A 27,905-nucleotide genomic window follows, 5' to 3' on the forward strand; every position below is an offset into this window, starting at 1 on the left:
GGGTAAAACGGATTTTTTCAGGGTTTGGGCCCCACTGGGAGTTGGGCATCTGGGTGCCAAGGACAGGAACACTTCTGTAAACTGCTTTCAGTTGAGCCTACAGCTGTTAGGGGACGTGGTTCAGACCTGGGTCTGGGTTTGCAACAGGCAAGTGGGTCTGGCTCAAACCAGGCAGGGCACTGAAGTCCTACGCTGACTGGGCACAAAAGCAGGGGCAGAAGTAGTCTTGGCACATCAGGTGGCTCCGAGGTGATCCAACCCGTCACAGGAGACTGGGAAGATCTATACACAACTATTTCTAAACAACTGGTTACACCAATACCATGACAATCCAATAATGAAAATACAATAAACTTCAGCCAAGAACTCCAGCAAGTAATTTCAGTAGAAAAAACATACCTTCTTGAAAGCATTACATTAAATAAGATAATTTTCTTCCGTTGTTTATTGCTTAGTAAAATAAACAAGTCATTAGACTGAAGACAAAGAATGTTCAACTAATAAACTAATAATTGGAAAAAACACATTTATCCAAGAAAACAACTTACTTTTTCAATATCTGTTATTCTATGTTGTTTTCTTTCAATTTCCTTTTTTAGTTGATTTATTTCTTGATCTCTCTGGAGCAGTTCGAACTCTTTTTCACGAATCTCATCTTTAGAACGCTGTAGCTTGCAATCTAAGCTCTCAATCTAAATACAAAAAACATTTAAAGTCAGAAGAACAGCTTTCCCCCCCACCCTTACGGTACACCATGAAATCCTGACAAATTCAAAAATTAGAAGTAGTTCAGATACTACATCTGCCTTTGAGTTTCCTTACCAATTGATGATATTTTACCAACACATTTTCCTATTTTAAAGGATGATTTAAGGTGTATATTTTAGGAAGTAACAAGGCTGGCTTCTCTTAACATAGCACAATTTTTATTTTTTTTTTTTAATTGGTGAACTCTAAATAATTTCTCTGATTAAAAAAACACACCCAAAAAACAAAGAAACCTTCAAACTATTAATATCATTTTGGTCTTATCCCAGGCCAGCTCTTGCTTGCATCCATTCCCCAATCTCATGGGGATCATAGGTTATTCATTCTCCCATGCTAGCCAGATTTTATTTTAAAATCATTAATAAAAATACCTGTTTATTGCGTTCTTTAATTTCTAACTCAGTTTTCTCCAAACTACCTTCTAATCTAATTATTTTTTGTTCCATTTCTCCCCTGTGTTCACGAATAGTCATATCCAACTGGGTAACCTAAATATAAGAAAGAAAGAGAAAAAACAACAACACTGTTTTGAAATAGTATTTAGAAATTTAGAAACATTCTTTTATGGAATATAAAAGAATTCAACACATCTAATGAAACTAATCCCTTTTCGCCCTGAGAATGTGGTCCCAAGTGTAATTAGTGAAACAGATCTAAGAATGGATTAGAGATCTGGCATTTAGAAATCTATTCTTAGAGGCCAAGTAAATAAAGAGAAGGAAAAAACAATTCTAATTCCATAATTTCACACATCTTGTCCATACCTCAACACAGAGAGCACAAGACAGAATGGTTACTCAGCTTTACACTGAGTTATTTGAGTAGATCAGGGTGGCCAACCTGAGAAGGAGCCAGAATTTACCAATGTACACTGCTAAAGAGCCACAGTAATACGTCACCAGCCCTCCATCATCTCCCTCCTCTCCCAGCACCTTCTGCCCACCAGCAGCCCTGCCAATCAGTGCCCCCTGCACCTCCCGATCAGCTGTTTCGTGGCATGCAGGAGGTGGGGGGGGAGGGGAGCAAGATCATAGCAGGCTCAGACGAGGGGGTGGGAAGGGGTGGAGTGGGGGCAGGGGCCGAGGCCTGTGGCAAAGCCAGGGTTTGAGCAGTGGGCACCCCCCAGCACATTGGAAAGTTGGTGCTTCTAGCTCCAGCTCCAGAGTCTATGCCTATACAAGGAGCTGCTTATTAACTTCTGAAGAGCCGCAGGTTGGCCACCCCTGGAGTAGACTCCAAGAATGAGGATCTATACTGACAATGTGCCTACATAATGCACTAAAGCAAAAAATGGCCCACAGTTCCCATTGGCCGGGAACAGCAAACCATGGCCACTGGGAGCTGCAAGCAGCTGTACCTGCGGACACTCAGCATCTCACAGCCCACCAGGGGCTTACCCTGAACAAGCTGCAAACCAAGTTTGGGAACCCCTGATCTAGTCAAATGTGCTCAGATACTGAGGACAGGGATACCGGTCAATAGATAGCATTTTTCAATGCAGGTCTTCATCCAGTTTATCAAATTCTGACAGGAAGTTGCCTGTATCATAAAGTTATTACTATAAATGAAGAAAAGTCTTGGGGATTTACAGAAGGGTTTTGTTCTATTAAAGTAGTAGTTATGGGCCCTCTTAGCACCCAAAGTGTGTCACCTGACCATCCCCTGGTAACGGGCGTAGCTTGAGGAAAGTGACCATTTTAGGAATGAATTTGGGAGGAGTATACAATACCACCTTGTCATAAAAATAAAGGGAAGGGTAAACACCTTTAAATCGCTCCTGGACAGAGGAAAAACCCTTTCACCTGTAAAGGGTTAAGAAGCTAAGACAACCTTGCTGGCACCTGACCAAAATGACCAATGAGGAGACAAGATACTTTCAAAGCTGGGGGTGGGGGGGGGACGACAAAGGGTTCTCTCTGTCTGTGTTGTCTTTTTGCCGGGATCAGAGCAGGAATGCAGGTCGGAACTCCTGTAAAGGGTTAATAAGCAATCTAGTTAGATATGTGTTAGATTCTGTTTTGTTTAAATGGCTGATAAAATAAGCTGTGCTGAATGGAATGTATATTCCTCTTTTTGTAACTTAAGGTTTTGCCTAGAGGGATTCTCTAGGTTTTGAATCTGATTACCCTGTAAGGTATTTACCATCCTGATTTTACAGAGGTGATTCTTTTACTTTTTCTTCAATTAAAATTCTTCTTTTAAAGAACCTGATTGTTTTTTCATTGTTCTAAGATCCAAGGGTTTGGGTCTGTGTTCACCTATGCAAATTGGTGAGGATTTTTTAATTAAGCCTTCCCCAGGAAAGGGGGTGTAGAGCTTGGGGGAATTTTGGGGAGAAAGACATTTCCAGGTGGGCTCTTTCCCTGTTATATTTGTTAGACGCTTAGTGGTAGCAGCAATGAAGTCCAAGGACAAAAGGTAAAATAGTTTGTACCTTGGGGAAGTTTTAACCTAAGCTGGTAAAAATAAGCTTAGGGGGTTTTTCATGCAGGTCCCCACTTCTGTACCCTAGGAGTTCAGAGTGGGGAAGGAACCTTGACACACCTTATTCTCATATCAAGTTGGGTGAGGAAAGTCAACCCATTTAAGCTTGAAGCTCACAGACCATTTTAGCTGATCTAATGGACATGCTAAACAGTCTTTGGGGCAGGTGACAGAGAGAAAATTCCTCCAGAGGCTCTAATAGAGTCCATCAGCTTGGTCAGCACTAGGTTGAACCCTCACAAAGATACACAGAAAAAATTTAGACATACCCTTTACAAATGCCTCAATGGTAGGCAAACAGACATAGAATCACTTGAACTAGAACACAATATGCAGCTAGGATAAATGAACTGTATTGAAAAAGTCCTCATTTCTTGAAACGTGCCCAAGCGGTCTTAGTGATCATTAGAGCATTAGTAAACGCTGGACTTGTTATACTTTAAATAAACACTCCATAGGATATTCTGGTAATATGCTTAGAAAGATCTAACCTGAGCTGCTCTTTGTTTCAGTTCCCAGTTCCTTTCTTTCAGTGCCTGATCCATGTCAAGAAGTTCTTGCTTTTTGTCCTCAATTTCATCCTTACAGTACCTGCAATTTCCATATAAAAACAATGTAGATGTTCTCTCTCCTTTATAAAGCTAGATCTCACCAGCTCCCTTCCCAGATTCCAAAAAAATCAAGTTTTCATAAATCTGATAGATGTTATAGTCTAAAACTCCAAATGTTTTTTCTTTTAAAAATGTTTGTTAATTTAATTTTGATCATACTTAGCATTCTCAAACCCAACTTCCTGGTTGAACAGTTTCTGCCTTGGTGCTGCTCTGATGACATAGCGCATCCCTTCTTCTGACTGTACATCTTGGAGGGGAGAAATCTGAAAGTGGGTGTGATACATGGATACTTGAAAAAGGAGAGAGTGATTCCACCACTGCCTTATCTGGAGCTTCTTTATCTCTTGAGGCCCCTGCTTCTCCCTGTTGCCTGCCCTAATAGTAGCTTCTTCAGGCTTTACTTACCAGCCTCCTTGTCCCCACACTGGTGTCAGGTGCTGTTGCATGCTCCATTCCTGTTTTCATATGGTTTGTATGGGTCAGTGGAGAGGAGATAAGAAAAAGGATGGAGCATGCAGCAACAAATGGTCCAATGGGGGGTGGGGGGAGTGGAAAAGCACGTTTACATGGAAAACAATTAGGTAAAGCCTTTACAAGCCACCACTGTGATAGATAAACAGATGGAAAGAGTAGGTACCTCAGGAAATGAAAAGACTCCTTCCCCTCGCCCCTAGTGGCTTTGCCTAAGCACCAGAGATGGAAGATAGAAGTCTGATGTCACTGGGTCCCTCTGTTCTCTCCTCCTGATAGTGGTGGCATGCTGCACCCTGTGGTTTTCTCCCCCATGCCATGGCCTCCTTTAGGACATAAATGACAGGGCCATAGATAGACAGACAGAGAGTAGTGCTGCTGTAAGTGTCACCTTCTATATCAACAAAGCAACTCCCAGGCAGACCCTTTCTCAACCAGGAATTTTAAATTACAGCTGTCAATTTAAAACTTCATTTATTTTATAGCGTACTCATGGTGTAACACACTTCTTAGCTATAGAAGCATTCAGAGTGCTTGACTGAGCAAACTGAATTAAGTTTTCTTTGAATATACACCATGCCAGCCAAAATTTTGCAACTGGGTTATCTAAAGTTAGGTAACTAATTCTGCATTTAAGCACCTAAAACGTAAGTGGCCTGATTTTCAGAATGCTGGGCACCTACTTCTGTAGATACTTTGGCTACTTAGCACCTCTGAAAATATGGCCACTTATGTTTTAGGTGCTTAAATGTGGATTTAGGTGTGTAACTTTAAGCACACACATTTGCAAATGTTGGCCTCTGTTCTTTATTACAAGCTTAATTATTTTAAAGTATAGGTAAACTCTGAACTGAGCAAAAAAACCTGAATGCTTTTCACGACTATCTTCAGAATGGAGATTTCCCACTAACTTTTCTATTAAAATTATTTCAGAACTACATTGCAATAAAAAGTGTATACTGAAAGTTTCATTAATTTGCAATAGTAAAGGTTAAACAGTTGTATTGTACAAGACCGTCATTGTTTTTACTGTCATTTAACAGCTTTGGACTTGGGCAAAATATTAACTTTTTTTTATTATTGTTATTTTTAAGGCATTCCCAAAAAATACTTTAATCTTAGTATTTTCATTTTTAGAAACTAAAAATAAACTGAAGAGCTACTTCAATGAGTTATCCAAGGACCATGAATTTTATATATATAAAATTTTATATATAATTTATATATATATAAAATTCATGGTCCTTGGATATATATATCCATCCATCAGATTATAGGGGACTGCTAAAAGATGGGAAGCACCATCAAAACCAAGAGGCATGCTTCACTGTTCCTAAAACAAAACAAAAAAAATCACTGGGATTAAGTCTTCAAGACCTGAATAGGAGTTAGCTCACCTAAGTTCGTCTGTTAGATCCTTGATAGCAGCATACTTCTCCTCCAGAGAGAATTGTGCATTCTGTAGCACATCTCGCAGTTCCTGTAATTGTCTCAAAGTGATTTTTAATTCTCCATGGGCATTTTGTAGTTCAGCCTCTAGGTCTTCTATTCTGTGTAAAGCATCCTTTTGCTCAGTCTCACTCTGAAGCAGTTTATCTTCCAGATCACTCACTGTTATGTGAATAGAAATTGAAAAGAAAAGGTACTCACCAGTAACTGGTTCTTTAAGTGTCACCTCTATATGTTAATACTTGCAGTATGCACCCACCCCCAACGTCACTGAGCTTTGAGGACATTCTAGAAAAGCGGAGTCCCATTCAAGACTGCATGACCAATCCCTCTGTGATGCTATGAAGGTTGTGCACTCCCCAACCTCCTCACTTCTTTTTGCTAACTTGGTCTTTAAGAGAGTTGAATTCGGAGGAAGAAGTGAAAGTAGGTGAATAGTGGGGAAATGAAGAGGCAACACTCAAAGAAAGAATGGTTATTCTACAGACAGAGATATTGTAGTAAGTGTGAATCCCACTGTCAGTGCACATCTTGTGTGCAAATACGGAATGTTTTCAATAGTAACGTTCTGGGGCTTTGGGGGCCATGTGTGCCCTGTGGCTCCTCGTGCTCCTGTAAAAGAGCATAAAAGGTTTCTTGATGTCAAGGAGGGAAAAGACTTCAAGTCCTCCTTGAGGAACGGGTGCATTTTCTGCTCTGAGCTGCGTTTACACTTGAAGCAGGTATGTCTTTTGGCATCCAAAGTGGATGCCATAAGGTTTCTCTGTCCTGGGGTCGGTGCTAGCACTGAGGTCATTGGTGCTGATGAGGTTGGCAGAGAGAATGCCTACACCAGTGCCAATGACATTGGCATTTTTTAGGCCTCTTCTCCCTGGCAGAACCAGAGATATGGTGCCTTGATACCCAGTTACCAGGACAGTTATTAAAGATAGCCTCCTTGACTTCAGCTTGGAGGCTCTCTCTTCTCTGGGATCAGATGCTATCTTCAAAGGAATGCTCCAAGAATATCGATTGGGGATATGTCCTTCCCTGAGGCAGGAGAGAGATCTGTTGTGCCCATCAATTAAAGGCATAAGACCATCACACAAAGGACAGGGTATAAACCCTGTGGGCTTAGAGTCTGCCACTACTAACTAAGGACTTTGCTCCACTGTTCAAGGAAATATGTGAGGGTCTCCCCTCCATCTGTCTCTTCTTTTTGGGGTGGAGGGGAGAACAGATTCTCCAATTAAAATGAGAAAATTTTTAATAGGGTGAAGAGGATTTCTTCAGAAAAAGATTGCATTTGAAACAGAAGAGCAGACTCAATGTTCCATCTTGATGCCACACGCAGGGATATGCGGGGCAGCTTGGCCTTTTTGAATTGACAAGACCGCCAACAGCTGATGTAAGGAACACAGCATCTACACAGATTCTGTGTTGCCCTAACTACACCAACATAAGCCCGATGCCTCTTGTGGAGGTGGAGTTATTATGTTGGTGTAGTAGGGCACTTACATCGGTGGGAGCAAGGCTGTAGTGTAGATACTGACATAATTAGGTCGACATAAGCTGCCTTACATCAACCTAACTGTGTAGTGTAGACCAGGCCTGAGGGAGGGTCACAGCTGCACTGCCCTTTATGCCCTGGCATGAGAAGAAATAAGATGCATGAATGGCCATGGTGGACATTCTATTCAAAAGATTCTGAGCTTGTGTACATTAGGGGCATATGCCCCTATAGTGGGACCCATATTAACTGGTTCTTCTTTTGAATGTCACTGCAAGAAATCTACCTTTCTTTGAGTTGGCCTCTGCATATTCCTAAATGTGGGAGTTTAGTAAGGCAGGCTCAGAAGTTCTAATTAAGCAGGAGCTCCAGAATTACCCTCCCAAAGTATGTATCTGATCTAAATACCAGGCTGCTGAGTATGCAGTGCTGCATAAATGTGTCAACAAAATTTCCTGCAGATTTCTATGATGACAATATTACAGAAGCAGGCTATTAAGATTCACTCTGATAAGGTGGTATTATGTCCTCTAGCCCAACACATCTTGGTACATAATCTAATCCATTTTGACAGGTACTAAGTGGAAATGGCATTCCCTTCACACTGATCCTCAATGGCTACAAACAGTTTAGGTGCCTTCCTGAATGTCTTAGTTAACCCTATCAATGTTGTATAGAAGCCTAAAGATGAGACTTTGCATTGGTAGTGATTTTCTCCCACACAAAAAATACACATACTTTATGAACTCCATTCTGTTTTGTGAATGCCATTTATGAGTGTAACCTTCACTGTGGACTAAAGCATCCATTTTGTAGCTGAGATTGGATACCTAGTGGACAGACGATGGCTGAGAAGCTGTGGCAGAGCGGTCAAGTGCCACTGACATTGAACGGCTCTTTCCTAATGGAAAAATGGGTTTTCTACCAACAGGACCATTGATTTATTTAGACTCTCTCTTTACACAAAAGCTGATGAGGGTGGGAGCTGGAGTCTCCCCATCCCAAGCTTGCAGTACATGAGCACTCAAGGGACACAGTCAGTTTTAAGAAGTTATCATTCTCTAAGGAAATCCAGAAGCAAGATAGCCAAGCCAAGAAGGCCAGAAGGGCTGCCTGGCCTAAGGACTCAGACCACACCCAGGACTTACAGGGGTGGTGAAATCAACTGAGAGGGATTGCGTTTAAGTGTTTCTTGTTTTTCATCTATCTATCTATAGCCCTCTTGTCCTTTTTTAAGAGCAAAGTGTTTGTTGATAAAAATTATATTGTTTAGTCTGTGTGCCTTGCTTTACTACCATGTTGTCCCTGAAGGGTGTAACTAGGAAACTAGAGGTCCCACAGGCAACTGAACTCTAGGGGAGAATATGTCTAAGCAAATGGGGGCTCAGGAGGGCTGCAGCATTGGTTACAGGGTCTAGCCAGAGTGCAGGGTACCACTGCCCAAGAAGCATGTCAGTCATGGGTATGCACCTGGGACTGCCCTTGAGATCCTGTACTACAAGCAGTGATCAGTCATTACTCAGATGAAGGGGCATAGAAGCACGTGGGATTCAGCAGTTGAATACAATTATAAGAAACTGGTGTCCATCCAGAGAATGAGATTGGACCGAGATTGTGACAAGAGACCTGAGCCAGTCTTACAGGGATACGGTAGGAATTTGAACTTTCTGATGTAGTTGTTCATCATCTTCATGTCCATGATGGAATTTCTTTATTGGAATGCGAAAGAATTTGAAGCTGATATTAGGCCATGATAGCCTGATAATTGGCAACACTGATTCTCAGTGTACCTGAGGCTCCATGGGGGAAAGGCACACCTCACAAATGGGAATATATAGAGGCCACCTAAAATGAAGAAGCCCATATAACATTCTACTACCCAGATCTTTTCAAATTGCAAGATTATGAAAAGTCAAAATAGTCATATGTAGAGAGTCCCTCGCAACTAACTGCAAAATAAATGGAGGGGGAGAGAATCTACATAAAGCATAAGAAAATGAGCCTTAAAGATTTTTTTTTTTATACACATAGTAAATTATTTACCTTGTTGTGTTTTTTTATTTAGTTCTGACTGAGTCTGCTCCAAAGTCATTTCTAAGTGATTTAACCGCACTGTTTTAGTTTCACCATCTCGTCTTAAATGCACTAGTTCTTTCTCCATACCAATTAGCTCATCCTTGCACTGATCCATCTCCAGCTTAATCTGCCTGAACAAAACACAAAAGGAAACAGAATGAACAAATCACAATTGGAATAATAAAGACAACACTTTTCCTCACCTCTTTGTGCCCCTCCAGGTCCTTGCTCTACCCCAGAGACTCCTGCAGGAGTCTTCTTGCTCCCTGCAGTTCTCACTCACTAGGCCATAAGCCTAGGAGTCACCTAATAGCTGGGCTCTTTCCCCTGCTCCTCCTACAGGAACCAACCTGCAGTTCACCAGCTCAACTGAGCTCTGGCTGCCTTTATAAGGCGCAGATGCTCTTCAGACTATCACCTGACCCGTTACCCCAAAGCCTCAGTTGGAAGGTAGCTGATTACCCAGAGGTGAAGCTGAGCCCATCTTCCCTAGAAAGGGCCAGTTATCCTGGACAGATTGCTATCTTCATACCTGAATCAATGCTTTGTGTATGCAATGAACACAAGCAGAGAAATTTATACAAAGGCTGCATCTAATCAACTCTCTACGAGTTGGATACCATTTCAACAGTACTATGTTAAGCAAATCAATTTAACATACTGTATTATTTTAATTATTAATTATTATAATAAATAAATAAATAATTTTATTATTATTTATTTCAGGTAACAGTTCTGTATAGTTTCCCCAAAGAATAAAAAAAAAAACAGTAAGTGGGGAACCTACTGATGCCTTTTCACAGACATTATTCAGAAAAACACCACATTTTAAGGGACACGGATATTAATTTTTGTAAAAACTATTTTTTTGGATAGCGCACTTTTTAAGCTGTACAAATGGAAAGAAATAGATTAAAAATCCTTAAATTATTTAGAAGGCTTTTCTGCTTCTCTGATGTTGACAAGAGTATTTTCGGCATGGAGAGTGGTCAACCCCCAGAGCAAAACCATCCACCATTTATTTTTTAAACCAACTCAAGTCCCAATTTCATGAAAGCACTTAGGAACATGCTTAACTTTAGACATGAAACTGAAATTAGTGTGTTTATGCACTCTTCCTGAATAAGGATGCTTTCCTGAATAGAGGCATATAGAAGGACTAAGCCTGGATATCTGTTTGTAAATTAACAAAAAATAGAAGTGTCCTTAAGCTAGAAATAAAGGCCTGAATTCAATAAGGTATATGGGATTATTAACATGTTTACAAATAGGCACATACTCAAGTACCTTGCAGAATCAGGACCAAAGTATTCTAAAGCTACATATACCTGTAAAACAAACATACTCATTTCAAGAAAAGCATCACATTTTGTAATACAATTTTTTAGTAGTTTTACAATATTGGATCTTCAGAATACACCAAAATGGGGAAAAAAATTTTTTTTAAATGTTCTACACATACCCAATTGTGCTAGTAAGTTCAACCACCTTCTGTCTTTTTAAATCTACTTCCTGAGAGGCTATAAGGAGCTTCCCTTCTGCCTTTCTCAGCTCTTCTTCTGAGTTTTCTTTCTGTTTTTGAAGCTCTTGCTCCAGTTTTGATACCTATTTAAAGTTGTATTTAATAGGGTATTTAATATCTATACTGTTAAAATATATATGAATAAAAATATCCCTCTTGAAAAAAATCACATATGAAGGGTTAAAAATATTTCATTTCTTTGGTTAGATCCTAAAATTGCACATTAAAATCAAATACAAATCTGCAAAGATACTTTTAGAGAATAAATTATTTCTTATCAGTTTAATAAGTGCTACAAAAGTAACTAGACCCAAAATTTCTTATTATGATGTATTGGTTTTTAATTATACACCTGCAGCCTGATTTTCAAAGTACTGAGCATCCACAACTCCACCTGAAATTAAGTGGCATCTCAGACACTCAGAACCTCTTATTCGCTCAGGCTACTATAATAATTATGTCAATTACATCTGATAATTAAAAGATTATAAACAAAGTAAGCTATCAAATAGACAGATATTGCAATGCCATATAAATACATTTAAATATTTATGCTTACCTATTTAATTCTTCTCATTATGAATGTACTTTACCTGTTTTTCAAGTTTAATTTGGCTATCCTCTAGCTCTCCATTTCTAATGGTCTCCTGCTGTAACATTTGCTGCTGCTGCTGCAGAGTTTGCTGTAGGAGGACATTTTGTTCAGTGGTGTCCTGAAGATTATGATTTCTTAGTTTTATTTCTTTTTGTAACCGGTGCACCTGAAAAATACATTAATTTTCTTTAGAATGAAACAAAGATATTTATGCCTTATCTTGCTTCCATTTAAGTCGGTCATCCTATTGTTCTTCATGAGAGGATGATCAGACCCATAATGCAAAAACAAACATACAAAAAAAGGCTCTCAACTCTACTATGAGGAATAACAGGGAGACACTAGCACTGGCCGGCAAGGAGCTGAGACTGGTATCTGTTGCTTGGAGCATGGGCAGATGTGTGGGATCAGGGTGGGGGAACAGATCAGATCCTTCACACCCTGATCCCTGCACTCCAATCCCTCCACCAGGACATGGCCCTCTCACACACCTGCTTGCGTGCCAAGCAGTGGATCCTGCTCTCAGCTCCTCACCAGCCAGCCCTACAGTGTTTCCCCTGGACCTGCTGGGGACTATTGGGCTGGGGAGGGTGCGGGGAAAGGGAATCCAAGACTCCTAATAACTGCACTTTGTCCGTCCTGCCCCTTTCTCCCCACCTGCTAGTCACGAAGCAGCAGCAGCAGCAGTCTGGGTGAGAGCTGAGTGCAGCGTGAGCTAGGTTTAAAATCCCTGTCCTGGGCCACACTGGGCCAGATGTCTGGCGCCATCTGATGAGACACCCCCAATACCCTCTGGCTTGCCACCCCTCCTACTCGGAACGATAGGCCCCGCTGCCTCCCAGCCTGGCAACCCTCCACAAGCAGCTGCAGCCTTAGCAGGGAAGTGGAAGCTGAGATTGCCACTTCTTCCTCTTTGCTGCTGGGAAAAAAAATGCAGCAATTTTCAGGGATAGGAGGAGGCTTGGCAGCTGTACACATCCCATGAAATTCAAAACATTTATCCGTGACACTGCTGTTAAATTAAAAAAAAAAAGTGATTTACACAAAGTCTTATCTATAGGTTATCTTTCCTATATAAAAAGAGGTAATGTAAAATTAACAGTCGATCACTCTTCCTCAGCTTCCTATCCTCTCTTGGCTTTGCAATTTTGTGGTGGTTCCTGGTTCTCTTTCTATCCTACTCCTTCAGCGGCTCATTCTCCCCTCCACATTCTGTCCTGGTTCCTCTCCTCTTCTCTATTTTTGTAACCTCCATCTGTTCCCCTCTCCTCCAATTACTACCAATACGTAAATGAGCCAAGATTTTCAATGATTGGTGACTTTCGGTACCTAACTTGAGACACATTGAAGGAGCCTAATTTTCAGGAGGTAGATGCTCAACATTTTCTGAAAAGTCATGCCTCTTTAAAGCATCTCAAGTTGCACACCCAAAAATGGAGGCACCCATTATCATCAGTCACTTATGAATATCTTGGCCATGATTACCAATCTTTACCTTTAACCTTGCCCGACTATCCAGTCTCCCCATCTCTAAATACCAGTTATAGATTTTAAGGGCAGAAGGGATGAGTAGATCATCTGGTCTGACATCCTGTGTATCACAAGCCATAAGATGTCATCCAGTTATTCTTGTACTCAGCCAAATAACTTGTTTTTAGCTAAAGCGTATCTTCCAGAAAGGCATCCAAGAGATGGGGAAATCCATCACTTCTCTTGGCAGTTTGATCAAATAATTAATCACTCACTGGTAATATTTTATGCTTTATTTCTAATTTGAATATGTCTGGCTTTAATTTCCAACGACTGGTTCTTGTTATGCTTTTCACCACAAAATTCAAGGGCTATTTAGTACCTGTCCCCCCTCGCCCCCCAAATGAAGGTATTCCTATACTATAATCAAGTCACCTTACTAACTTCTTTTTGATTAAACATTCACACAACTACTATAACCCTCTCAATCTCAGTCATTCCATAACTGAATGTATCTTTCCTCCTGATCCTGCTTCTCTGGCTCTATTAACAACTCCCTTATATTGGATACTACTACTTTTCACCTACCACACCCACTCTCATTTGCTTCTCCCTCTTGGTCACAAAAATTTGCCCCCTTTTCACAATCCCTACTGCTAAAATTTTATTCACCTCTCTCCTTGCCTACTATATCCTTCTTTTAGACACAAATTCTGATATTTCATAATAATATTTCATATTTCTCTGTAACAGAGAAAAACTAAATTGACAAAACAAATTCAAGTTTACCTCTTCAGACTTCTTCTTTAACTGCTTTTCAAATGACTCCTTATTTTCTTCTAATTGACTCAGATACAATCTAAGTTCTTCCTTACAAATGCCTAGTGCTGACTCTAGTTGTCTGACCTAGTTAGGTGCAAGAGACCATTTAAAATAAGCAATGACTAGTTGTTCAGAATTGATCAAAGTCTAAAATAATTCATTAGAACCGGTTTGTTAATTCAGCCATTTTGAGTGATATAACTACAAAGATGGATATAAAACAAAAACAAAACAAAAAAACAAATTTCTCTGAAATTTACTAACATTTAAATAATGAAAAATATTCATATAAAACCTTATGAAATTTATGTATTTGTTTAAATCATGCAAAATCATCAATTATGCAAAGACATTACAATACCTGTCAACAGTTACAGCTTAAAGGACTCTATAGATAGATATATATATTCACAATTCTGAGTCAGCTATCCACTTGTGCATCATTTACAGAGAAAGTGATAAAAAGGCTATAAAATGCCAGCTTTATGTATGGGATTACCTTCATAAGGTTGAGAATGATACATTCTGAGTAAATTATGACAAGTCAACATTCAAAAAAGTAGATTAATATCTAAAACCAAAACATTTTATTGTGCTATTACAAAATAGCAGATCCACTTATTTTCTTCATTGAGACTGCAGTTCCTGAGTTTCATCAGGAGGGAAAGGACAAGGTAAACATAAAACAGCATAGCATGACGATGACAACAAAATGTATCTTACATTTATACTACTACTAATTTGGACTTCCACCCTGAAATCACAAACTTAGACAGATATACAATTTATATACAACAATAACTAGGGACCTCTCCCCCAACTGAAGCGCAACTATCTCTCGGGTGAAATGCAGCAATTGGAACATTAAACAGCTGTGGGTAGGAAGCGACGATTTCTATATCAAATTGCAACAGACGTGGAAAATTTAGATAGGCAGTCTGCAGTTTTCCACACTAGAATTTTACTAGACCATAAGGTTAACACACACATACTATTTTTTCCCCTCCCTTAAAAAAAAAATTCAAGTTTTCTCTGATTACAAGTAGTCAGGGACTTTCATTTTATAATTCACCTGACAAACATCACTGGTAGCAGTACCCTATAACAGATCACTGGTTCAGTACAAACTCAGATGGAAGCAAGCCACCTACTGAATCACCAACGCCACTCCTTACAGCTCCTGGATGATATTGGTTGGCTTCTCATCCCAACCAATATTAGGTTATGAATTCAGATGGTATCATAGCACAAGATGGTATTGCTTGGTAAAACTACTGTTGCCAGTACTGCATTGAAGAGGCTTGCCAGACGGACACCAATAGAAGGAGTAGACACGCTAAAGAGGTTGAAGAAGTCAGTTTACTTTTACAGTTACTATTGAGCCTAAAATAAATACTGCATCTTTAGTGAAACCTGGGGGAGGGGAGTGATGGGACACTTATTCATCACTCTTTTGTCTTTACAGACTCCCCAAACTATCTCCAAATATTGTGATTCCAATTCTGCTCTACTTGTACTACGAGAGCAGCTTAGCAAGGCCAATGATCTTTGTTGGTACATACAGCAGTCACTTAAAGCAGGTTTCACTATAATTTTTCTCTTTCGTTCATTCTTTCTTAAATGAAGGATGAGAGAAGGACTGGAAGGTAATGACACCTTTTGGAATATTTACATGAGCTCTATAAGTAACTTGGAGGTGTCTCATCCAGAGGGAATGGAAAAGAGCTACATAAATATTGCAATTCAAAAAAGAAAAAAGGTATTCAATCAAAAACAACAAAAATCATACTTACTTTGATTGTTTCTTCTGTTAATTGGCTTTGCAACATTTTCAAAGCTTCTTCTTTCTTGATATTTTGCTTTTCCGTTTCCTGTTTGCATAGATTTACCAAAAGAGACAAGATGTGAATATAACTGCATATATAAAAGTTATACTACTGGAAACCAGCATACTGGAAAACGGAAAAAAGATTTGGTTAGTGACAAAAATGTTTATCTTTATATTGTATTAGCATGCACTTTACTTCTAAGTGAATTTGGCCCTGATTCTGTCATGTTGTGGTCCCTTTACACTTCTCCCGTGGCAGAAAGGGGGTATAAAGAGTAGGCTGCTCCTGCAGAATATTCTTAGTATAGGTAAGGCCCTACTTGAATTGCAGGATGATTGTCAAAAAAAAAAAATTGCAGCCGAGTTGCAGACAAGCCCATTATTATTTATTATTTGCAGTAATAAAGCCCATTATTACTTTTCTGCAATTTTCCAGTTGGCTGAGAGTGGGCACTCCCGCTGTTGGCCACCTAGGTCTGAGAGCAGGGGTCTGGGGCTGACAGCGGCCACCTTGGGCTGACAGCAAGGGCTCCTGCTCTCAGCTCTGGGGTGGCCAGGGCTCCCACTGTCAAAAGTGCAGTGGAAGCCTAATATTGTAGAATCCGCAATATCACAAGGTACATAGGGTCTTAATTATAGGCTAGTTCTTCACCTGACACACAGCTGATGTAAGGCTCTATGCTGGCCTCCTTCCCTGTCCCTAGTGGAAGTGGCATATTGAGATGCAACCCAGGATGTGGCCAGAGTGCTATTCTATGCTGGAATAACGAGCCATGGAGGGTCATTGAAGTCAGAGCAATTTAGAGGAGCTCTGGGACTAGTCTAGGTTGCAGCAGGTACAGAGGCCAGAATTAGGGAGCAGGCAAAGATGGCTTCAAATTAAAACAAAAAATCACCTTTGTCTAACCCCACCTTTCCTGTACCCAGCAAAATTAAAAGAGTAAGATAGAACCTGGCCCTTCATCTCTAAAAATTAGTCAATCAACATTTAGTTTGCTTTTAGAGAGAATAAATACTCAATATTACCTCTTTGCTTTCTATCAGCAGCCGATCCAATGATTCAAGGTGACGCTGTTTACATACAATATCTTCTTGTAAAACAAACATGGTCTTCTCTAGCTCATTAATTTGCTGGTGTTTCATGGCCAGCTTAGTCTGAAGCTATACACAAAAAAAAACCCATTATTTATTGTTTTCATGTAGTTTCTTATACAAGCCTCTTGAGATTTAAAAACATCTGCACCTATGGGTCCATTTACCACCAAAATGCAGTCTCCCCTAGAGTGAACACAAAAATGATCATACTGATGCCATCAGAAACAGTGTACAACCTAGGAACAGGTATAAAAATTACATTACTGATTAAAGCAACAGGAGAACATAGGCAGAATATAGTTACTTTGCATGCTGAAATTGGTCAGGACAACAAGACATACAACTCTACTTTTGCAAAATATGACATGAAATCTTCCATGACTGCAAGCAGTAAGGGTTTCAGTTTCAAAAAATGTCATCTGAAAGTTATTAAATGTTTCTAAAAAAACTGGAGGAACATTATCAAAGATCACCCTGACCCCCAGGACCCGTGATGGGAAGAGTCTCAGTGGAAAAGAAAATACTGCCTGGGGCTGTATTATTTTTGCTGGGGATTCTCCTCATGGCTAGAGGAGAGATGCTCAAGTCAGTCTCCACCTTCTCCCCACCTTAAGGACCCTGGAGAGAGGTCTTCCTGGGGTCCAGGGAAATGGGGTGATGGTGTTATAAAGGTGTCTTACTTTCACTTCTATATGGCAAAGAAGAGAGTCACAAGTCTCCGGTGGACAGTCTTTATAATGCTGAATGCTAAAGAGAGGAGATACCATGAACTTTTTAACCCCAGAATTACTGAGGAATGAAGATATGGAAATTAAATTTACATAGAAAACATTAGAGATATATAAGACACACACATTAGTGCACAATCTTACTATTTCAATCTGTTTCTCCATCTCTTTGTGCTGTTCAAGATGAATTAACTTTGCTTTTTCAAAGGCTATAGTTACTTGCTCATGTTCTTCATTGATATTTGTTTCCAAGTTGCGAATCTGGCCATTCTTTTCCTGGAAATATTTTTTAAAATCCTTAATAGGAATATATAGATCTTTTGATATCAGGTAATGAGTTTTTTGTGTAAGCAGTAAGGAAGTTTGAAAGCCTCAGACTCATAAGAACAACAGATAAAACTGAAAATTAATATTATTGTTTTATATTTATATAGCATCTTTCACCCTATAAAATCTCAAAGCAGTGTACAAAAGTATAGTGTATACATGAAGCACCACTGAAATGCATCCATCTCAGACATGGAGGGCAGCTGCCAGATGGACAGCTGGCACAGATGACGGCACACAGTAGTGAGTGAAGGAAAATGTTGGCCAAGGACACCAAGGCAAACCCCTACTCTTACAGGAAATATCATGAGGCCATGAAAGGAAAATAAAGTAATTTTACTGCAGGGAATATTAAATATGAAGGAAGTTAAGAGAGCAATCTTAAGAGAGAGTATAAAAACTAAAATATTTTAATACTTTGTACTGTAATTCCTTTTCAATTTAACAATGCAGGAAAGATTTGGATTTTGAATCATTAAATATTTCTAACTGACAAATATTTTCCTATACTGCAAAAAACTGTAGAAAAAAAGACAATTAAAAAACTGCTTCTTGGATTTAAAAAAAATATATGAGTAAAATCCTGGCCCTACTGAAGTAATTGGCAAAACCATCATGGACTTCAATGGGTCCAGGATTTCATTCCACATGTAATATAAAGAAAACTATTTATATCCATTTAAGAATTTTCATGGGTGTTTAAGGGTAAAAAATGCCAGGATAGTCTATTTAAAGCAAGATTATTTGCGTTATTAAAATTGTGTGATATGTACTAAGAGATCTTGCACTCGATCTGGTTTGTACATGTATAATGCCAGCACAATAACTAAAAATATATAGTAACACACCAAATGTGTGTGATTTTACACAATTATGACTTCTCAATGAAAATTCCTTACTATGAGCTCCTGATCCAGCTCAGTACATCTTGCAGCAGCAGCAGAATAAGCAACTGTCTTTTCTTCCAACTGCTTTTCAAGTACTGAAAGCTGAGAGGACTTCTTTGTTATCTGAAAATAAACAGAATATAAACCATTAAAAGAGATCTATTTTTCTTTCCTAAATGTAAGATTATAAAGACCTGTACATGTATATATTTTTCTAACTGTGACGTTGATATAATGGTGCCTATGTACTGTAAGTACAGCCTGCTAAGAGCAGTATGGTAGGTAAAGATTATGTAGGACAACTGATTTAAGGTTTGTTCAGTTATTTGTGAATGCTTTCTTGAAAACTGACTTGTTATTAACTATTACTTTTTATTAGTTACAAAGAAAAGAAATTGTAAGGCAATTTATCTTCAATGTGTGCAATTTACTATAAATTACTATGACACAACAGTGAGTCAAATGTTCGAAAGCTATAATATTTGGGGTCTGTCATAAATATGAAGGGAAGGGTAAACACCTTTAAAAATCCATTCTGGCCAGAGGAAAAACCCTTTCACCTGTAAAGGCTTAAGAAGCTAGGATAACCTTGCTGGCACCTGACCAAAATGACCAATGAGGAGACAAGATACTTTCAAAGCTGGAGGGAGGGAGAAACAAAGGCTCTCTGTCTGTCTGTGTGTTTTGCCAGGAACAGAAAAGGAATGGAGTCTTAGAATTTAGTAAAAGTAATCTAGCTAGATATGCATTAGATTCTGTTTTGTATAAATGGCTGATAAAATAAGCTGTGCTGAATGGAATGTATATTCCTGTTTTTGTGTCTTTTTGTAACTTAAGGTTTTGAATCTGATTACCCTGTAAGGTATTTACCATCCTGATTTTACAGAGGTGATTCTTTTACTTTTTCTTCAGTTAAAATTCTTCTTTTAAGAACCTGATTGTTTTTTCATTGTTCTTAAGATCCAAGGGTTTGGGTTTGTGTTCTTGGTGAGGATTTTTATCAAGCCTTCCTCAGGAAAGGGGGTGTAGGGTTTGGGAGGATTTTGGGGGGAAAGACATTTCCAAGCGGGCTCTTCCCCTGTTATATATTTGTTAGACGCTTGGTGGTGGCAGCAATAAAAGGGCAACAGGTGAAATAGTTTGTACCTTGGCGAAGTTTTATCCTAAGCTGGTAAAAATAAGCTTAGGGGTTTTTTCATGCAGGTCCCCACATCTGTACCCTAGAGTTCAGAGTGGGGAAGGAACCTTGACAGGGTCAGTAAAACAGCCATTATAAAACAAATTATGCTGAAACTGTATATACATGTTAAGAATCTGAATGCTAATGCAGTTTAATGCCATTGGTGAGTAACAGCTTTCATTGCCTTAATTTCTCTTGTGATTATCCAGTAATAGTTCTGGTCTCTGGCAAATATATGACATATTTCTCATTAAATACATACTCAGCATTTGGGTATCCACTAGTAGGTTTCTCTCTCTCTCACACGTCTACCACAAGAGGGCACACACTGACAATCTAAATAGCAACAATTTAAACTGCAGCTTTATAACCTGGGATTTCTGATGTTATTAACATACAAAGATCTGAGTTTTATCTTCAGATTTTCCTGCACCCCCAATAAATTTACTAATTCATATTCTCTCTAAATAGTCTTGCATCAGAAAACAAACAAGGCAATGAAAATTTTCAAAAAAAGGGGAAAATCTATGTCAACTATTACATTTAATTCAGTGATCAAAGGTTATACACTTTTCAGCCCTCCTAACAACTTACTTCTCGCTGCAAGTTAGTAGTTTTTGCAGCTTTCTCCAGTAGTTCTTCCTGTATAATTTGAAACTGACTGGCTCTTTGGGCCATGCTGGTCTTTAAAGAAGAATTCTCCTCTTCTGCTTTTGACAGCTTAGCACGTAATTCTTCTCTCTCTCTTGTGAATCTTCGATGCTCTTTTTCAAACTGTTTACTGATGAGTTCCAATTGTTGACATTTTCTCTCTTCTTTTTTTGAAAAGGTTTTATTTATAGATGACAATTAAAATTAGAGATAATCAAGTTATAAAAAAAAAAAAGACATGCCTGATGAAGACAAGGACTAGTTTGACAGTACCATGTTAAACTACCACATGATCTCCAGGGCTCAAGAGTAACCTCAGAAAACTTTGCCCTCAGAAGTCAGTGCTTGTTGTGGAGGTTACATTTAGGCTTTGGGAGCAAAATGCACTGCTCTGAATGTACACCTGAAGTCATTTTATAGCACAGCACTGAGGGCAATCAGAACCCTACTTTTCTAGAGCTGAAGAGCCCTAATGATGGTAGAAAAAGAACAAAAGAAAAAATTAATAACTGGAGACCCCATCGTAACAGAAAAAAGGGAGAAACCTACGTTTTCCATTTGTAATATATTTTGAGTCTGGGGCCAGGGCAAGCAAGGGAGAGCCCATTAGCCAAAATAAATAAATAAATAAAGTTAAAATGCACATTGAGCCTCAAGACTATAACAAACACCAAGGTAGCTAAACCTTGCTCTCCATAAGGGCATCTGTTATCTTGTTACAGAAAATATTAAAATAGCAAAATTAAAACCCACAAAAAATGTTAACTTGCATTCTGCAGTCATTTTTAAATAACTAACTATGTCAGAAGGTATTTTATAGCTTTTAAGTGCACTATTTTTCACCATGCTCACCTGTTTGATTTCCAATCAATTTTACAGGCTCTGTTTCTAGGCCATGTAATCTGCCACTTTCTTGTCCCTCATAATCATTAGAAAGATGTTGAGTTACTTTACTGACAGTTAGGTTTGCCTGAAGCTTCTGAATTTCTGCTTCTTTCATTGCCAGTTTGATTCTAGCACAAAGAAAAAGATATAAAATGTTATGAGAATGTATTCTTTGAAAGTATTTTTCTCCCTTTAGAATAGTATTCAGGAGGTATTGCTACTGGCAAAGTCTTGTTATGGTTCAGGACCCTTAAAATGTACCTTAGGTCTGCAATCAGGGATTTGTCTGATTCACAACAAGAGGCATACATAGCTTCCTTTGCGGAGGAACTGGCCATTTGACGTTTAGAGTGATGCAATGTAAACTGCAAGTTAAGAAAAAAGAACTAATGAAAATATAAACTTTTTCTATGATAAATTCACATACTGTACAAGCAGAATGTTTTGCAAGGCACAAAGATTTGAACATCCTGGCCTGAGTGAGTACATGTACATAGATTCCTAAAAAAAAAAAAAAAAGACATTTGGAGGGGGTAAGCATCAGAAGTCTCATCAAATCGAGCTGTGAGCAACAGGCACCTTGAAACTCAGGTCATATACTTAGATGCCTAAATTTAAATTTAGGCACTCAAATTTGAAAATTTTAGCCATTAAATAATGGACTCCATTGTACTCCAGAGTATCAGTAATGGACTCCAAAGTTGAGCTTGTTTTGAACTTTTCACTTAAAGGAACGTTAATTCTGCTTTATTTCAATGAGCGAATTTAATCTCCCAATTTTTCACAATTACAGTTGAGAGTACATCTGAATTTGCTATTAAAATTATTCGGATAAAATAATTACTAACTCTCCCCCCCTTCCCCCAAATCCATTCAGTTTGAAATTGGCATTATTACAACATCTCTGAGACAGCCCACTTTGGAGATTCAAAAATTACAAAGAAACAGTGTTATTCAACTTTCTTCATAACTCTGTAAATTTATGGAATGAAAAGCAGATGGAGAGATCAGCATCCACCATGTACTCCTGCTCTCCAGTGCTGCCTCTCTGGCTCTGCTACCCAGTCCACCTCCCTCTATGCTCATCAAATTACCCTCCAGACAGCATCTAATCTTAGGTTTCTTTGTGACTCCTTCCCATCTATGCTCTACCCACCAAATTTCTTGCAGACCTGATAAAGTTCACAAGTGCAAGTCCCAGTTTGATGGGCCAGAGATTCATGAAGTTTCTTCTTCTTCTTCTTCTTCATCATCATGTTCCCATTACACCTCTGGCATCTAGGGAAGCGACAAAGCTCCTCCACTCCTGTCTGTTTCTGTCAAGTCTTTCAATGGTTCCCCAGCTGTGCCCCAGGTTTTTCGGTGCAGCTTCCACAGTTCTTCACCATGTTTTCAGGAAGCCTAGTTTTCACTTGCCTTCAGGTGTCCATATTATTGCTACTCTGGTGATGAAATCAGTTTCCATCCGAAGCCATGGTCAATCCATTTCCAGTGCCTCCTGGCAATGATAGTCCTCCTAGCCTCTTGGCTGCACTGTGCCAATAGATCTTGGTTTGAGATTGTTCTGGGCCAAAAGATACGGAGGACTTTTCTGAGGCAGGTTGTATGGAATGAAGACAGTTTGGACATGTCATACAGTCTCATTCCTCAGCATTCTGCACTATAAAGTAATACTGAAAATACACAGCTCTGATAAATCCTGGGAGTTTGATTTTGGTGTTGTATTTTGATGTTCTCCAGACTTTATTTAAGCTCCTGAAGGTGTTCCTGGCTTTATTGATTTTGTTCTGGACATCCTGGTTTGTTCCACCGTCCTGGCTGATGGTACTGCCCAAGCATGTGAATGTTTCTAATTGGTGAGAACATTATCCTCTATCCATACTGGTGATGGTGAGGCAATATTAAAAGGTCATTATATCCGTCTTATTGCAGTTGATTTTCAGTTCATTTTGCTGGCTGAATGCATTAAGTCGAGTTGTTTTTTCTTGTATATAGAGTTGGGTATGTGATCAGAGATCGAGATCATATGCGAAGTCCAGGTCTTCAAGGGATGAGAAGGATATCCATTTAATGCCGCTTGGCACGTCTTCTGTGTGTACACTGCATTACCCAGTTGATGGCAATGTTGAAGAGGATTGCAGATATGACACATCCCTGACATACTCCTATTTTGACTTCAAAACTGAGCTCACTGTGATCAACACTGCATGTAAAGCTGAAATAAAAGCTTTTGATTATGTTGATTATACGGACAAGGATTCCATATGCCTGCAGAATGTGCCATAAGCTGGTCCTGTGAATGCTATCAAAAGCCTTCTCAAAGTCTATGAAATGTATGTAGAGTTGCCATTCTAAGCACTGTTCTATCATGTTTCATAGAGTCAAGATCTGGTCTGTGCATCCATGCCCTTTCTGAAACTAGCTTGCTCTTTTCTGAGAACGCTATCAACTGCCTCTGATATATGCTGGACAATGATCTTACACAATCCTTTACTTGGCACAGATAAAAATGTAATACCACGCCAGTTATTACAATCACTGATAGTTCTTTTCTTTGGTTCACTCATCTGGCACTTTTTCCCTTTTCCAGACTGATGTAAATAGAGGGGCCAGGATAGATGCTGCTAACTCAGGATTTACCTTGAACAATTCTGCATTCAAGTTACCCTTGCCAGGAGCACCCTCATTTTTTAAGGATTTGATGACTTGAATGATCTCTTCCTTAGTTGGGGTGTCTGTGCTGATATCAAGATCTTCTTCTGCCTCTTGGATGTTTGCTTCCTCTTTAGGTGACTCCCTGTTCAGGAATTCTTTGAAATGCTCTGTCCAGCGCATTTCTAGTTCTTTTTCTGGTAGTAGGTGGCCTTGTTTGTCCCTGATGACAGTGTTTGTTGGGGTCTGCCGTTTACCACTAATAAGCCGCGTCATTTTATAGATGAAAAAAATGAATGAGGAGTTCGGTGGCACCCTAAAAACCTAACGGATTTATTTGGGCCTAAGCTTTCATGGGTAAAAAACCCACTTCTTCAGATGCATGAAGTGAAAATTACAGATGCAGGCATAAATATACTGACACATGAAGAGAAGGGAGTTACCTTATGTGACAAAGTTCCTCCTCTGCCTTGGTGGGTCCTACGCTTATTGGCAGATTTTCTCGCTTCAGAGGTTCACGGCAGCCCTCAGTTTGGCCATTTCGTGGCTCAAATCTGCCGTTCACTCAGTTAACCTCATCACTGGCCAGCATGGGGAAAGGAAGAAGAACAATCTCCGCAGTCTCTGCTGATCCACCTAGCGGATCGGGGAACAGGCCAGAGACCTTCCCCTCTGGTGGAACCCACAGTCCAGTTCAACTCCTCCGTTATCAAGTAGGGAATTGGGGTGGGGGGGGGATGGAGGGAACCTGGGCCCGCCCTCTACTCCGGGTTCCAGCCCAGGGCCTTGTGGATTGCAGCTGTCTACAGTGGCTCCTGTAACAGCTGCGTGACAGCTACAAATCCCTGTGCTACTTCCCCATGGCCTCCTCCCAACACCTTCTTTATTCTCACTACAGGACCTCCCTCCTGATGTCTGATAATGCTTGTACTTCTCAGTCTTCCAGTAATACGCCTTCTCACTCTCAGCTTCTTGCACCTCTTGCTCCCAGCTCCTCGCACGCATACCACAAACTGAAGTGAGCTCCTTTTTAAACCCAGGTGCCCTGATTAGCCTGCCTGTCTTAATTGATTCTAGCAGCTTCTTGATTGGCTGCAGGTGTTCTAGTCAGCCTGTCTGCCTTAATTGTTTCCAGAAAGTTCCTGATTGTTCTGGAAGCTTCCTTGTTACCTTACCCAGGGAAAAGGGACTTATTTAACCTGGGGCTAATATATCTGCCTTCTACCACTCTCCTGTAGCCATCTGGCCTGACCCTGTCACCACTTACAAGTAGAGAACCAGTACTGACAGGGCCTATGCTTATGGGCTTATGCCCAAATAAATCTGTTAGTCTTTAAGGTGCCACGTGACTCCTTGTTGTTTTTGTGGCTACAGACTAACACTGCTATCCCTCTGATACATTTTACAGACCATTCCTTGTTCACCACAAGCAGCTACATCCTCTGTTTGTGTTGCCAGATCATCAATATAATGTCATTTGTCCGCTCTCACATGGCATTTGACCTCCCGGCGTGCCTTGCTATACTGCTCACAGTATCTGTCCTTTACCTTCTGGGATTTTGTGTCTAAACCTTTTTTCTTCAGAGTTCATTTGGTTTCTACAGCGTTCTATGTGCTGGGTATAATCCACACCTTCCTTCTGCCTGTAGCCTAGACAGGCTTCACTGCTCTGTTTATGAATTGCTGTTACTTTGTCCCACTTCTTGTTGATCTCCTCATCTGCATTCCCCTCCTTTTCAAAGTCTGCAAGTGCCTGAAACCTGTTCTTTAACTACAGAATGACAAGCTAAAGTCCCCTGAAACACAGAAAGCCTTCAATGTCATAAAGCCTATGTCCCTTGTTTGGTGGACCCACCACTTCTCAGTTTTAGCTTCATGGAGGCTGTCACAAGGTGGTGGTTGCTGCCAACATCTGCACCCCTTCTCACTTTCACATCTGTCAGTGAGCGTCGCCATTTGCCATTTATCATATGGTCAATCTGGTTCTTATCTCTGCCATTTAAAGAACACCATGTCAGCTTGTGAATTTCACAATGTTGAAATGAGTTTCGCCAATGACTAGGTCATTCATATTACAGAAAACAACAAGCCTCTCTCCGTTTTCATTCATGGTGCCACACCCATGTCTTCCCATTGCTCTGTCCTTGTTTGTGTTGTCCTTACCTACCTCGGCATTCAGGTCTCCCACAACGATAGTTAGATCATGGCATGGTACTCTCTCCAACTCCGTCTGTAATGCAAGGTAGAATTTGTCCTTTACGTCTTCATCACTGTCATTTGTCAGAGCATAGCAGTGAATCAGGGTGATATTATTGTGTTTCCCTTTCAGTCTGGCTCTCATAAGTCTGCTGCTGATGGACTTCATTCCCTTCTCGAATGCTCCACTCCCTTCTTCAAAAGGATGGCAACACTCCCATGGTGTTGTCCATCATCCCATCCAGAATACAGCAAAGTTTCTCCTGAGGCTGTTGTTAATCTTCCTGATCCCATCCATCTGCTCTCACTGACACCCAAAATGTGTAAGCTGTAGCGTCTCATCTCTGCTGTGACCTGAGCTAGCTTTCCTATTCCATACATTGTCTGTACATTCCAAAAAACATGTTTGGTTTTTGTCTTGGTGTTGAGCATTTCAGTCTTCATGCCAGTGGCTTCATTTTGGCTTTCATCACTGGCAGTCACACAGGTCATTGACTCCTGAAGGCCATCACACACAGTAATGGTCGAATTCTTCATCACTGTTTCCTAACATATTGTGTTTTTTATGGGACAGGGTTGTTAGCCCAGACCAATCCAGCATGGTTGAACCTATTAGGAGCAAAAAGCGCCCGCCCCCCCCACACACAGAGTCTGGGGATCATTAGAGCACACAAGCTGTCCCACCATGACAAGGCACAGACACCAGAAGTTTGCCATTCAGAAAATGTATCTACAAGCTCCGTTTGTCAGCAAGTCTCTCCCTTGCTCTCACTGCTCCACACCCCCTGTTGAGGCTGTTACAGAGGATACACCTTCACCATCTGGTAAACCTCATGCTGTTCAACAGACAGTAGCCCCAGTATCACACTGTATTACTTAGTTGTGTTTTGGAGAGTAAGTCTGCCACTGAAGAATCAGTGCAGGCCACAGAAGGAGGCAGGGTACAAAACTAGACAGATATCTGCTCCAGTACTGCAGTTTCTACATTCTTGAGAGTTCAGACACACACGTTCTTGATTCAGCTAAAGTAAAATGTTTAATTAAACATTACTGTATCTTCATCAGTGCACTTTGGAAGCAGAAAAAACAATATACAGACAGCCCCTAAGAAGATAAGCAACATTTCCAGATAGTACCAGATTAGGATTCTACAAGGTGCACAATACAAATTTATAATGATTTATCAATTACTGTACCTCTTTAGATGTACCTAGCGACAACTGGGAGATAATAGTTTCCAAGGTGCTCAGTTCTTCTCTTGAATCCTCAATTTCTTGATGACATAATTTTAGGCGATCATTTTGCTGTGCAATAAGTGCTTTTAGCTCTGCATTTTCACTTACTAGGGCACTTTTCTCTCTAAGTACTACTACTTTGTCATTAAGTTCACCCTCAAGCATCAGGATCTTCTGTTCAGACTGTGTAAGCTGTGACACAATTTCAGTGTTTTTTGCCTCTAGACTCTTCATCTCTTCTTTTGCACTACAGTTCTCATCCTTTAATTGGCTACAAAAAAAACAAAACAAATAGATATAGATACATACATACACACACACACACACACACACACACACACACAATAAAGGCTAGTTCAACAAAAACTCTAGAAGGCTGGAGTTTTGCTAGGACTTCGGCTATCAGATACTGGCAGAAAGGCACCCCACACAAAAACTGATTAATTATCTTCGTTCATCTGGGAGTCTAAAAGAGACTAAC

At 39.9% G+C, this 27,905-nt stretch overlaps 1 protein-coding gene across 9 annotated transcripts in view; it reads right to left on the reverse strand.

The window, feature by feature from the left end:
• The window catches only part of CCDC18 (coiled-coil domain containing 18), a 73,288-nt gene that overhangs the window by 27,000 nt on the left and 18,383 nt on the right, over positions 1–27,905 (reverse strand). For 8 of the 9 annotated variants that reach the window (XM_077823804.1, XM_077823799.1, XM_077823797.1 and 5 more), the window contains 16 exons: positions 27,386–27,695; positions 21,603–21,706; positions 21,309–21,469; positions 20,400–20,620; positions 18,638–18,748; positions 17,556–17,687; positions 16,615–16,749; positions 15,554–15,631; positions 13,728–13,844; positions 11,467–11,634; positions 10,814–10,956; positions 9,319–9,482; positions 5,735–5,948; positions 3,744–3,843; positions 1,140–1,256; positions 549–692 (listed from right to left, as the gene is read on the reverse strand). In XM_077823804.1, coding sequence (XP_077679930.1) covers positions 549–692; positions 1,140–1,256; positions 3,744–3,843; positions 5,735–5,948; positions 9,319–9,482; positions 10,814–10,956; positions 11,467–11,634; positions 13,728–13,844; positions 15,554–15,631; positions 16,615–16,749; positions 17,556–17,687; positions 18,638–18,748; positions 20,400–20,620; positions 21,309–21,469; positions 21,603–21,706; positions 27,386–27,695 — 2,419 coding nt within the window. The remainder of the gene's footprint in view (positions 1–548; positions 693–1,139; positions 1,257–3,743; positions 3,844–5,734; positions 5,949–9,318; positions 9,483–10,813; positions 10,957–11,466; positions 11,635–13,727; positions 13,845–15,553; positions 15,632–16,614; positions 16,750–17,555; positions 17,688–18,637; positions 18,749–20,399; positions 20,621–21,308; positions 21,470–21,602; positions 21,707–27,385; positions 27,696–27,905) is intronic. The other variant, XM_077823800.1, reaches the window with a different exon arrangement.

This window comes from Eretmochelys imbricata, chromosome 8 (genome assembly GCF_965152235.1).
Source record: "Eretmochelys imbricata isolate rEreImb1 chromosome 8, rEreImb1.hap1, whole genome shotgun sequence".
In the NCBI taxonomy this organism is placed as follows: domain Eukaryota; kingdom Metazoa; phylum Chordata; order Testudines; family Cheloniidae; genus Eretmochelys; species Eretmochelys imbricata.